Source organism: Lytechinus pictus, chromosome 17 (assembly GCF_037042905.1).
Source record: "Lytechinus pictus isolate F3 Inbred chromosome 17, Lp3.0, whole genome shotgun sequence".
Lineage (NCBI taxonomy): Eukaryota > Metazoa > Echinodermata > Echinoidea > Temnopleuroida > Toxopneustidae > Lytechinus > Lytechinus pictus.
The window spans coordinates 13,742,769-13,756,043 of NC_087261.1; the positions used below are offsets into that span (position 1 = coordinate 13,742,769).

The 13,275-nt window shown below is 35.8% G+C and overlaps 1 protein-coding gene across 1 annotated transcript; it reads left to right on the forward strand.

Annotated features, from left to right (window-relative positions):
- The first annotated feature begins 2,222 nt into the window (after positions 1–2,222).
- On the forward strand, positions 2,223–8,103 carry LOC129280278 (uncharacterized). Its single transcript, XM_064112494.1, has one exon. It carries the CDS (start codon positions 2,416–2,418, stop codon positions 3,712–3,714), a length of 1,299 nt encoding a protein of 432 aa, XP_063968564.1. The 5' UTR covers positions 2,223–2,415; the 3' UTR covers positions 3,715–8,103.
- The last annotated feature ends 5,172 nt before the right edge of the window (positions 8,104–13,275 follow it).

Consider the following 13,275-nt stretch of genomic DNA (forward strand, 5'->3'; position numbering starts at 1 on the left):
GGTTACGATCTGTGATACTTGACGTTTAGTCTGCAGAAGGCTCCATAGATTAGTCCATTTCTCAATGATTGCCAGTCTAACATTATATGAGGTAAACTCGGTTATCAACATTTTCGGTTACTGAAAACTAAATAGACGTTTTTGGAAGGATTGTCAAGATTTCTTGCCAAGATCAGGTGAATGATCTGGAATTGAAAAAAAAAATAAGTGCGAAACACGAAAGAGTAAAGCACAATCACGAACAGACGAGCAGTTGTGTAGTGCTCACTAATTATCGTTTTGAAACAGTCATTTTGAGGATGTACATGTCCACTAATATTCCTAAATGATTGTTGTACAGCGTTTGAGGTATTTTGCGTATATTTGCTGATTGGCTTTTTTTCCTAGTGTATATAGTTCTTTGACCATATTCATCACAAAATCTATTGTCAAGCACTCGTCTCTCTCTTCTCCCTCTCTTCCCCTTCGTCTCCCCATCTCTCTCTCACACACACACACTCTCTTAATAATGTCATTTCGATTTTTTTTCAGGTGTGACTGTCCAAAATATTCAATATATTAACCACCGTCCACCCTCCTTCCTCAATCAACTCATTTGAATTATCAATTACCTTAGCGTTTCAATTATTTTAGATTTTCCCCCAACTTTCTGTCGAGCAAAACTGCAGTTACAAACATTTTTTTTTTATTAAAAGATACAAATCTTTGCAACCAATGTTCTTGCTTCGATGGTAATCTGAAATGTCTCATTGTAAAAGCAACGAGTCATGATATCAAATTGCATTTACCACTGGCAGATGAATAACTCATCTATTTTTTTTGCACGGTCGAATACCTCATAAAAGAAATAATTCCTATTCTAATGCATTTATGTAATCCTCGTATTAGGCCAACACGACTTTGATATGAAATATTCTATTCTTTTATATTAATGGGTCTTTGATTTTTTTTCTTGATTTGGAGTCCGAGGATTAGGATCGCAAAACGCCATTAAATTCTCTTTTCATGATAATTTTTTTTTGTACAATACTGAATACAATAATGAATGTAAGAATAATGGACTGCGAATTAAATCAGGTAGAATAGTGGAAAACAACAAAAAATCGAATTAAAACAGATATGCCCTTTATTTAATTTTTACAATGTCTCTGATGTCACATTTTAATGATATACATTTTAATTCTTTCAAGTGTTTTTGTGAGTAATGTCCTTCTTTGTTTGTATAATGGAATTTTCTTATTCCTAATGTAGCTCCAAGTCAAAGAAATTAGAGATTTGTTTTCTTAATTTTAGGAACAATGAAATATAGTCCATTAATGGAAAGTCCCTAATGGCTTTTGCATTCATAAAAAAATTGAAGGGATTACGTTACAAAATCCAGAAATAAAATATGCAGTGGAAGTTATCTGGTAGCATCTTCATCAAAGGAACTTCTTCGATTCCTGAGAACACTTGCTAATGCTTGGGTCATATTGTACTTTTTATTATAATGAAGAAAGGGGCAACTCCGGGTTAATATCACAGAACGCGGTACTCCCGGGGAGTTTGTATTAAAAGGAAGAAGAGGCAAGGTGACCCGAGGGTGACGCCATTGTTTTATTACAGTCGCACCAACAAACCGTGTCTGAACCACTGATCGCTGGACCAGTGCTCTGGGCGGACCAAAGATTATTCCGAATGGCAGGCATATCATTGGTTGACCTGGAGTAGGTTTCGTTGGCGTGAGTGTGACTGTAGAATAAGGGTCATAATCAACTACATAGCCAAATACTCTTCTTTCTTTATTCAATCTTACATTTTCTATTCTTCTTCATTTTTCCACTTGAAAAAATCACAGCTACACTGACTAAAAAACAATGCTGATTGCAAGCAAAGATTCATTTAAAGTTTGAAAGAAAAGCAAAGTCGAGTTAAAAATATACTGGTAATGATATTTCTTAAAGCATTTGCTTTATTCAATTCTTTATATATACTTAATGAACTATGCCTGTTGTACTTTTAGCAATTTATATCTATGCTACAAATGTGATAAAGAATACATTGCAAAGGAGGATGTGATAGGCCGAGAGGACAAGCAATTACGTCACTGATGTTCTTTCTTCAGCCAACATCAAACAAAGGTACAGAGGGATGGTGTTCCAGCGATATCTTCTGTGCCATGAACGTTTCTCAGTCCCCACCAATTATATAAACTGATCTCTTTTAAATCAGGTTGAATTGGACGTTTTGAAATCCATTCAGAGATTATCCAACTGGTGTGCACATATAAAGCACTTACTTCGTGTACGATACACCCCATCTTCGAGCGATTCTAGGAGTTGATCAGCCATAGCCCCAACCACTCATCTACCAAAGGAACAAAGGAGCAAACGGCGCATCCTGATTGATTGCTCCAGAGAAGCACCTGAATCGAACATGGCCATCATTCGGAGCGTCTTTTATGCTTTTTATGCAATCATATTCGCCATCGGACTGCCAAGCAATATGGTCATTTTGGCGGTGTACGCTGCAAAGAGGAAAAAGAACGGAACAGATGTATTCATCATGGGCCTGTCTATCACCGATTTACTCTCCTCGATGATATGCCTGCTTAAATTCAAGGTATGGGTCGCCAGTGACATCTTTTGCAAAATCAAATGGTTTATTGACGGATCGTTTATAGGTCATCAGTGGATGATGACAGTAGCTATTAGCATTGACCGTTACTTAGCGGTGTGTTTTCCCGTTCACCGTCGGCCGAAGGTTCGTCAAGCCATCATCATTGTCGCCATCGCTTATATGTTAACTTTTACGACGATGATACCATGTATTCCGGCGATACATTACGTTGAACTCATCGAAGACTGCATGTACAGGTCAGACCTCGAATGGTTCAAAAAGTTTGATAAATACTTTGGACAAGGGTACATCATTAGCATTATCTGCACGTCATCCTTATTCTATTGTCGGACCATTTTTGCCCTTCGTCGCCTGTCAAAGGTTCACGCAAGACTTGTTGGCAATCCATCTAGCAAATCGGCACTTCCAAGTGCCTCTAAGAATTCTTTGCACCTTGCACAAACCAATATCAACAACTCTGGAGAGACCGCATCATGTGAACGGATACCTAATCAGAAATCAGATGTTGATATTGGGCTTGGCAAGCCCAACCACCAAACAGATCAACCAACTGTTTACCCGGTTCCGGGAAGCACTTTATCTGGATGCATCGATACATCTTTGAACATCCCGCCAAAAGAAGCATCTCTGCTTGCAACTACAAACGAGTCCTCTACAAGTCAAGGATCACAATGCAATCTGGAAACCGTCTCTGGCAAACATATTGATGTGCCTGGTCCTACCACTTCGACAGGTTCAGCATCGGTGGTCCCCAACGCTCCATCATCACAGATGGCAATAGACCGTGGTGATCAGAATGACAAAAAAGACAGCCGTCTGTCAGAAAAGAAATTGACGGCAACACTCTGTGTCATTACCAGTATTCAGCTCATGAGCATGATACCGTTAGTCATCGGTAGATATATACCCATTGAAACGCGGCAAGCATTCATGAGCAGATCTAACGCACATCATACCATTTATGCCATTATCTTTCGCCTGTATGAAGTCAACTCGTTCATCAATGTGTTTGTTTATTGGCGATTGAACAAGGTTTTCCGTCACGATTGTAAAGTTGTATTCGGACGCATTTGGCAGGTAGTCTTCAACAAGTAGGCCGTTGGAGTATAATTGTATCGACACTATACCAGACTCCTCGGTCGGCCTACCCCTGCAATGGCCGTAAGACGCCATTTGCGATATAAAGTCTAGTATTTAACAAAATCGTAGAGGTTTCTACTTTGTTCAGTTCAGTTCAGTTCAATTCATTTATTTTCTCAGCATAAAAGAAAAATATATATATACAATATGTACATGAATGACAAATAATATCAGAGAAAATTGGAAACTACAGAAAAGTTTATAAATACTTGAACAAGTCTAGGGTGTTCGCGGAATCGTATGATAACCATACAATCAAAGTTTGTCGCTCTCGCGAGGTCGTATGATCGAGATGATGTTGAAAATGCGATTAGTTTAAGGACTCCGTACGATCATCGTAAGCCAAGCTTGCCCCACGCTTATTTTTTGTCTTTATAGTATATTCTATTGTTGTTGTTCTAATGATATAAGATCGAGAAATGAATACTCCTTGTAGGATTTCTTTATGCGTATGTAAGTAAGGATCAGGAATCGTTCCTATACACTACAAAACGTGCTCAGTAGAAGCTCATAATTTTGCAACGTTACAATGTATATATATCAGCATCATAGGAGCTTAAAGGACAAGTCCACCCCAACGAAAAGTTGATTTGAATAAAAAGAGAAAAACCCAACAAGCATAACGCTGAAAATTTCATCATAATCGGATGTAAAATAAGAAAGTTATGACATTTTAAAGTTTTGCTTAATTTCCAAAACAGATACATGCACATCCTGTTCGGTATGCAAATGAGGAGACTGATGACGTCATCCACTCACTATTTCTTTTGTATTTTATAATATGAAATATGAAATATTCTTATTTTCTCCTCATTGTCAAGTGAAACAACGGTTAATTTCTCCCTGAACATGTGGAATTAGCATTGCTCAAGACTGTATGGTTCACTCAAGTTGGTCCTCATTGTCAAATCCATAAAAAAAATGAAATATTGTATGATTCAAACAATAGAAAACAAAAGAAATAGTGAGTGAAGGACATCATCGACTGTCTCATTTGCATGTCACTGAATTGTGCATATCATTGTTTTGTGAAAAATTAGCGAAACTTTAAAATGTCATAACTTTCTTATTTTACATCCGATTTTGATAAATTTTTCAGCATTATGCTAGTTTGATTTTTCTCTATTTATTCAAATGAGCATTTTACTGGGGTGGACTTGACCTTTAATAACTCGGTAGGCCTGGTGCAAATTTTTTTAAATCCAAAATCACCTTTTTAAATCTCTTGTTGAATTCATCCAAAATTCTGGGATTTATGATGATCAAGTATTCTTCAGTTACACTTCTGTAATTAAGGAATTCAAAGAGAATCTCCCATTGGACATTATTTTGTAACATTCACACATATGGTACAAACTCTAGGAGGCCGTAGAAAGAACTCTATTACACGCGATAAGCAACCATTCAGTATCATCATCATCTTCTTCTTCGAATCTTCAGCTCTGTTCTGTTAATGTACAGTATGTGCGCAATAAGACTGCCCTCATTCACGATTTCATCTGTGACAGCAAAGTTGACTTAGTTGCCATTGCAGAAACTCAATCATCATCAACGAAGTGGTCGCCGTGGCGGCGGGACTGGCCCTGTGTTTAGAGAGACAATTGATGTCCGTATGGCAGCTGCTGGTGAGAAGAACTCTTGAGTTTGCTGAATATCTTGTCTCGTTACAGCCATTTCATATACAATTAATTAATATTTGAAGAGCTCACTTGCAAAAGGGGTTAGGTCCATTTTTCATCAAATTTTATTTTTATGTCTTAATGTATAGATTTTTAGTAGCTCTATAAGATGATACCAAAGAAAAGCTGAAATTCATATTAAAAAGTGAACTAAAATGGCAAAGAAAATCACTTTTTTTCAAAAGGGGTTAGGTCCATTTCAGTTTAGTTGCAAAAGGGGTTAGATCCACCCGGTTTTTTTTTGGAAAAGAATATCTTTAAAAATATGAAGACAGGTAGATTTTCTCTTATACCCAATTTTATGTTCTCATGGTAGGGTATCATGAAAATTCAGTTTCGCATAAGAATATTGCAATATGGGAGAATTAAAAAAATTATTTTCTTGGAGTGGACCTAACCCCTTTTGTAACTGAACTCTTCTGAAGAACTCATTTGTCAAAAAGGGTAAGGTCCATTTTTCATAAATTTTATTGTTTTCTGTCTCTAAACCTCTAAATTTTTAGTCACTCTGATGATACCAGAGACAATTTGAAATTCAAATGAAAACGTGAATGAAAGTGGCAAAGAAAAATCACCTTTTTAATCAAAAGAGATTTGATTTATTTCAGTTTAGTTGCAAAAGGGGTTAGGTCCACAATGATATTTCTTTAAAAATATATAGAAAAAAATTGAAGACAGGTAGATTTCTTTTATACCCAATTTTATGTTCACATGATAGGGTAGTACATCATGACAATTTAGTTTCTCATAAGAATATTGCAATAAGTGAGAATAAAAAACATGGTTTTTCTCGGAATGGTCCAAAGTGGACTTAACCCCTTTTGCAACTAAACTCTTCATTTACAGACCACCATACTCAGAATCTCATCCTGTAACAGTTTCATCATTCATATCAAGTTTAATGATTACAGCCAATGTCATTTGTTGTCTTATCTCCCATTGCTTATTGTTGGAGATTTTAATATCTGTGTGGATACTGTCAAAGCAGCTATAGAGGCAAGATCTTTCTCGGATCTGCTTGTATGAGTCTCTTTTTTGCACACAACTGGTTAATTTTAATCCTTTTAATACACATGTTCATGGTCATACCCTTGACTTGATGATCTTGATGACCACACAGTTCTCTTTTGTGCGATCATAATTATTCCTACTATGCACTCTTAACTCATACAAACCTCTACTGCCTTCTAAAGTAATGTAATACCGTAGGCTTGGAGTAATTTATATTGATGCGATGAAGCTTGATATAGCAATCTTCTATATATAATCTTCGCAAACTACACCTTGTGATCTTGAGGAATTGGTCTCATTATATGATGTAATACTAAAAAGTATCTTAGATAAATATGCACCTGTCGTAACTAATTAATAAAGTTGTTCTGCGACCCCAAGTACCTTGGTTCACTGATAATGTAAAGATCGCAAAAATACAGAAAAGGAAAGCTGAAAAGCGTTGGGCGGAGAATGATTGGAACACGTATAAGTCACTTCGCAATCACATGTTGCATAATAGGTCCATGGTTAAATGATGCTCGTAGAATCCATCACAATGATTTAATTACTGAAAACGAAGGTGATCAAAAACAGTTATTTCGTGTTGTGAAGTCTTTGTTGAATATTGCGAACAAGCAACCTGTAATACCATACATTATTGACAAAGAGGGCTTTGTCGATGGATTTAGGCAAGTTTTTTTTTCAGAACAAAGTAATACAGATCCATGAAAATATTGAGTCAAGATTGAATGCAAGTAGCAATCCACAGACAAATTATCTTCAGGTTTCCTCCCATGATGTACTCGACTTTAATAACTTTTCTCTTCTTTCAGAACATGATGATAGGAAACTTATAACCAAGTTCAGCAAAAAGTCTTGTGCATCGGACCCAATGCCCACAAAGATTCTTTTACAGTGTGTGGACACACTGATTCCCACCATCACATCTCTAATTAATCTCCCATCAATTGCCTTCTGGTCATTTTCCTTCGCAATGGAAAACTGCTATAATTAAACCATTATTGCAAAACACCTGGTTTGGAAACAAAAAATTGTAATCTTCGGCCTGTTAAAGTTACAAATATTTGAAAATTGAGACAGTTTCTTAACACATTCAATCAAGTAAATACCAAAGTAATTTTTTAACAGGGTAGTGAACGAGGCCACCCTAGCCTGCATGAGGGGAGTTCACTTAATTTGACAGTCCGGACCTTTCGTTTGAGGACGCGCACGCTTATTTACGACGTTAGTTGATTTTGGAAGAGACTTTTTGGGCCCGTCATCATGGTCGTCCTGCAATGCAAATTGTGTGACATGAGATTTTTTTTTCGTTTCGCATCTGCGACGGAAACATTCAATATGCGTTTCGTGTGCAAAATTTTGGTTGCTACTATGGTAACAGCGATATATCTCGTTGAGGACGACTTTCCAAAGCCACATTTGACTCCTCCTAGAGCTCGAGAGGCCGCCCGGGGGGCCCACTTCCATTGATTAGTGGATCCCAGGAGCGACCACGCGTAAAAGGGGACAGAGTGGGCAGGTACGTTACGTATAGGCCTATGTAACGTTATAAGGGTGTCAAAACGATGTTTAAAATGCTGACAAAAAAGGGATATCCAATACTTGTAGGGTTTCACAAGCCAAATTCTTGTTAAGAGATGCATTTTCATAATCTGGAAAAGAATTACTTCCCAGCTTGTTTAGGGTATTTTTCGAAACCCCATGGTCGTGCCTGGTATCCACTCATTAATGGAAGTGGTCCCCCCGGAATTTGAATCTAATCCCCATTTCTGGGGGAAGTAAAACATAATGCCCATTACATCGTGTGCGAGAGGCATATCGTTTGTGTAGAAGGAATAAACAAAAGAAACAAAAGAAACAAAAAGAAACGAGTTCAAATGTATTACATAATGGTGTGCACATATCAACTCACGCGAAATGTTCGGCTGGAGAGGTTGATCTGACCCATGAAATCAATTGCCAGTGATACACCAATAATCCACATTAAATGTAATATCGATTCGATGGACTGTAATGATCTATATCTAAGCCTTCATTCAGTAAGTTTTTCCTCACTCAATATGTACTCGATTTGTTTGAAAAACCACTTTCTTATCCATGTCATAATCTATTTTAGGTCTTCATTTCGAATATCTCAAACCATCAGTCGTAATATACATGCTATGTATGGTGCGAGTGTCGCAGAAAAGGATTTTGCACACGAAAAGCAGATCTGTAGGGCCTGTAACCCCCCTGTAACACAAAGTTTAGCATTGATTGTAGAGCAGTTTTCTACGTTTGATTCTATTGACTATAATGCACATTCAATCTTAAAAATCAAGTGTATGATTAAGCGTTAACTTTTGTGTTAGGGGACCCTAATATTAGCGTCCGTGAGGATTGCGAAAGGTCCCAAGTATAACTTCGAGGACGCGGAAGCTCTCAGAAATGCCGTCAGAATTCACGCAAACAGCCATTATGTGATCCGTTTAGTCAGGACATAGGCTAGTATATAGCGGGTGTTGCAATGAAGTATTTGCTAGCAGTTGTAAATATTCTGTTGCGATTTTACAATTTTTGATCACTTTCAACTGTAGCAAATCAGATTACACTCCTTCACTGTAAAACAAAAATTACCTTGATATTTACTCAATTAAATCATGTTTAGAAACTGCCTTAATGTTTTAAAAAGTATTTATAACTTTTTGCAAATTCAAGTAAAGTTTACTTGTTTTCTTTGCAGCCAATTACATGTAGGTTACACCAACTTAATTCAATTAAGTAAAAACAATCACTGCAATGTTTAAAAAATGTTGGGGAGGCTTTCTGAGCATGCAGGTCCACTGTTCGTCCGACTTTTAAGGGCATCATTTCAACTCAGACATCTTTTATCCAATTATTAGACTTTTTCATTGTCGCTTACCTGTTCTTGATAGATACTGGCATATCTATTTTTACGCGATCGGTGCATCCTCCCGAATGAATCAATGATATATTTTCCGTGAACCAAAAGAAAAATCTATTCAATATGTTGATCTTCTCTTGATTCAATACAAATATAACTATTTTGCACACCCTAATCCAAATCAATTTTCAAACACAACTAGATATGACAGTTATTTCATAAAAAATGACATTTGCTTGCTCTTAATGAATATTCATGTATTATGTGAATAAGGCTTTTATTGAAAAGTACAAGTATAACATACATTTTTAAGTAATTATTTTTTTTTTGCGTAATAATTGGAGTTAAGTTTACTTAATCGAAGCAAGTGAGTATTACTTGAAATTTCCTAAATGTATATTGAACCTTAAAATATCAAGTAAATTAAAAAAAAGTTTAGTATATTAAAAAAAATCCAGGAAAAATAGATTCTACTTACATACATAAAGTGGTAACTACTTATGCTAAGAGTTTGTTTACAGTGTTATTAGAAGGAGCAGATTAGCAATCAAGAGACTTGTAATTGATGGCAAGTTTCTTGCAACGCCAAATTGGAGTTACTTTGCCATTATACGGTAACTACCAAGGCAACCGTAGCCCCAACAGCCAATCAAAACTCAGGTTTCAAGAGTAGTTACAACATAATGACAAAAATTGCAATAATTGTTTAAGTCTTTATGAAACGGGACTGATTACTATTCCGTCTCCATCTTCAAGGTATTTTTTTACAATTATCTATTTCAGACACTTCTCACAAATCATGCAAATAACTTTCTTCTTGGAACAGTACATAGATTGTAATTTTCCGCTTATCGTCTCCAAGGTTTGAATGAATCTATTTTTTATTCCCTTTTTTCGGAAGGGGGGGGGGGTGTTTGGGGGGTCATAAATCATGCGTCAACCGATGATAAACCCGACAAGTTTAGGATTGTTTATCATTTTATTTATTTCATCTATTATTGTTACATATTTTTTCAGGATAAAGATAAAACATGATCAGCCGAAGGCTACGATCATGGTCCTGACACACACACACAAAATATATACAAAACACAATATTATACCCCCCCCCCCCAAAAAAAAAAAAAAATAAATTCACCTACTTACCCATCATACTAATTGCATTGCATAGACATTAAAAAAAAGGAAATTCGAAAATATATTTCCCAGGAACAAACATTTCCAAGAAGAGGTCATATGAACCTGATGTATATTAAAACGCCTGTGCAACTGATTGTGTTTCTAGAACATGTGTATGTCGTAGTTGGGGAAATTACAGTTATTAACACTGCACACATATTATCATTTCTGGATCCCAATGCATCATATATTACATTATTTTGTCTGCTTGTAAAATGCCACAAATAAAAAATCACCTTTCCCCAAATGAACTTTGCTGTATCTGATATGTAATGATTTATGATAATGGGAGTGATGATTTATTTTTTTAATCATTGTTTTATTTTTGATTGCGGGTAGAAAAGAGATGAATAATTGAATAAAGGCAAAAACGGCAAATAAACTAAGGGAATTTATACGTTCATCATTAAAGGGATACTCCATGCAGGCTGAATATAAATAGAGAAAAATCAGACAAACAGAACACTGAAAATTTGATCAAAATCGGACAACGAATAACAAAGTAATGGTATTTTAAATATGTACATTATTCCGGTGAAACAGTTTTAGAATGTCTTCATGAATATTCAGTGAGCAAATTGATGATGTCATATCCCCACTTGTTTTTTTTTTATTTTATTTATATGAAATAAGGTTTATTCAATTTTTTTTCTACCAAGAACTAAACAAAAAATGGATTGGCAACTGATTTAGTACGCTAGATACTAATTGCTGCAAATCATAAGAGACACATTATTCACACATTTATTGTATGAAAAAATGGAACAATTATGATTTCATGAGGAAAGTGGGAATGTGACATCATCAGCCCACCTAATGAAAATTCATGATGACGTGCATATAACTATTTTCACAAAATAATGCTAAACTTTAAAATTCAATAACTTTGTTATTTGTAATTCGATTTCGATAAAATTTTCAGCCTTTTGCTCTGTTAATTTTACTATATTTATTTAGATACAAATATTTTCAGCCTGGAGTACCCCTTTAACCCTATACAAGAACTGGGGGCATGATGCCCCCTTCAACGCTTTCCGCGATATTTCCGAAACCCAAAAAGAGAAAGCCGCAAAATTTTATGACTTTTTTCTTTAAATTTAGTCTCTAGCAACTTTTGAGACCAAATTCGTCATGTACGGGTAATAGTATCGCGATGCCACATGACTTTTTATGAATGTCATGCCGAAAATGGCTTATTTTTATACTCTGTGAACAAAGTCTATGGGAGATTAAATTCATAAAAGGGTGATTTTTTCATTCTTATTGGTCTGCTTAATTGGTTTAGGGTTTAATCTAGTTGTTAAATGGTCTGCAAAAATTTCCATTAAAAAAAAGAAAAACAAAAGATAAAAAACAAAGAAATACATAAGAAACTCTGAAAAAAAAAATACATAAGGAAAAATTTGGCTTTCGCAATTTTTTTAATTTGTGGAAACCTTTGAATAAGATTACACAGATGACATCTGAGAAAAAAAAAATGAAAATTTGAAGTGAAAGTGGGTGTTAAATATGCAAATAAGGTTTTTCACGAATAAATTTGCATATTTAATTCATAATAAATTTAAAGAAATATCGGAATTTATTTTTTATATTGGCTTTCTTTTATGTGGTAAAAATGTGCGTTCCAAATTTTGACACAATCGCGCGAGCGGCGGCCGAGATCATTATGCGGGCATCTTGTGTGTGTGTGTGTATTTGAGTTTTGTCAGACGTGTATCAATCAGATATGATTATTTACGTCTTGGATCGACCTTTAACGTCACCATCCGAAAGACGTGACCTGGGGAGTGTTTCATCAACATTTTCATCCGACAAGTTGTCAGATCTGACATCTTTCTCTGATGTTGATTGGCTGAGAGGTACTGTTACTATGGTAACTGTCGGATAAAGTGGGACTTGTCGGATAAAACGTCCGACAAGTCCTTTCATGAAACGCTGCCCAGGGCTCGAACCTCTGCATCAATTTGTAACTTCCCCACATAGCTTGGATTACAGACGCACGCCACAACGCCACAATGCCCCCCATCCTCAATACATCTCAAATTAGCCCAGTCCTTTTAGGGTTAAAGGACAAATCAACCCTCAACAAAACGTTGGCTTGAATAAAAAGAGAAAAACCAAACAAGCATAATTTTATGTAGCTCTGAAAATATCAAAATCGGATGTAAAATAAGAAAGTTATAATATTTTAAAGTTTTGCCTAATTTCACAACATAATTATATTCACATCCTGGTTGGTATGCAAATGAGGAGACTGATGACATCAACCACTCACTATTTCTTTTGAACTTCATTACATGGAATATGAAATATTCCAATTTTTGTGAAAAGTAAGCGAATCTTCTAAATGTCATTCCTTATAAATCCGATTTTATGAAATTTCCAGTGTTATGCTTTTTTATTTTTCTCTTTTGTTTTATTCAAAAGAACTTTTATCTGAGGTGGACTTGACAATTTTTGCAAAACGTTGCATAACATTATTCACGTATTCTCGGCATGTTCATCATGGTTTTAATGGTTCTAGTTTGTCGTTTAAATGATTTTGAAGAGCAAAGTATGTGATAAAAATGGTACACGACATGCTCGAGGGAAGGGGTATATAAGAGAGAAAGGGAGAGGGGGAGAGCGAAAGAATTAAGGGGGGGGGGAAAGAAAGAGCTAGTGAGAGGGGAAATCAGGAAACGAATTAGCTCAGTCGGTAAAGCGTCTGCCTGTCGAACCATAGACCTACTGTATCATCGAACCGAAGTTCTCGGGACG

Coding starts and splice junctions, on each gene's coding strand:
- LOC129280278 (XM_064112494.1), top strand. CDS start 2,416: ATGGCCATCATTCGGAGCGTCTTTTATGCTTTTTATGCAATCATATTC.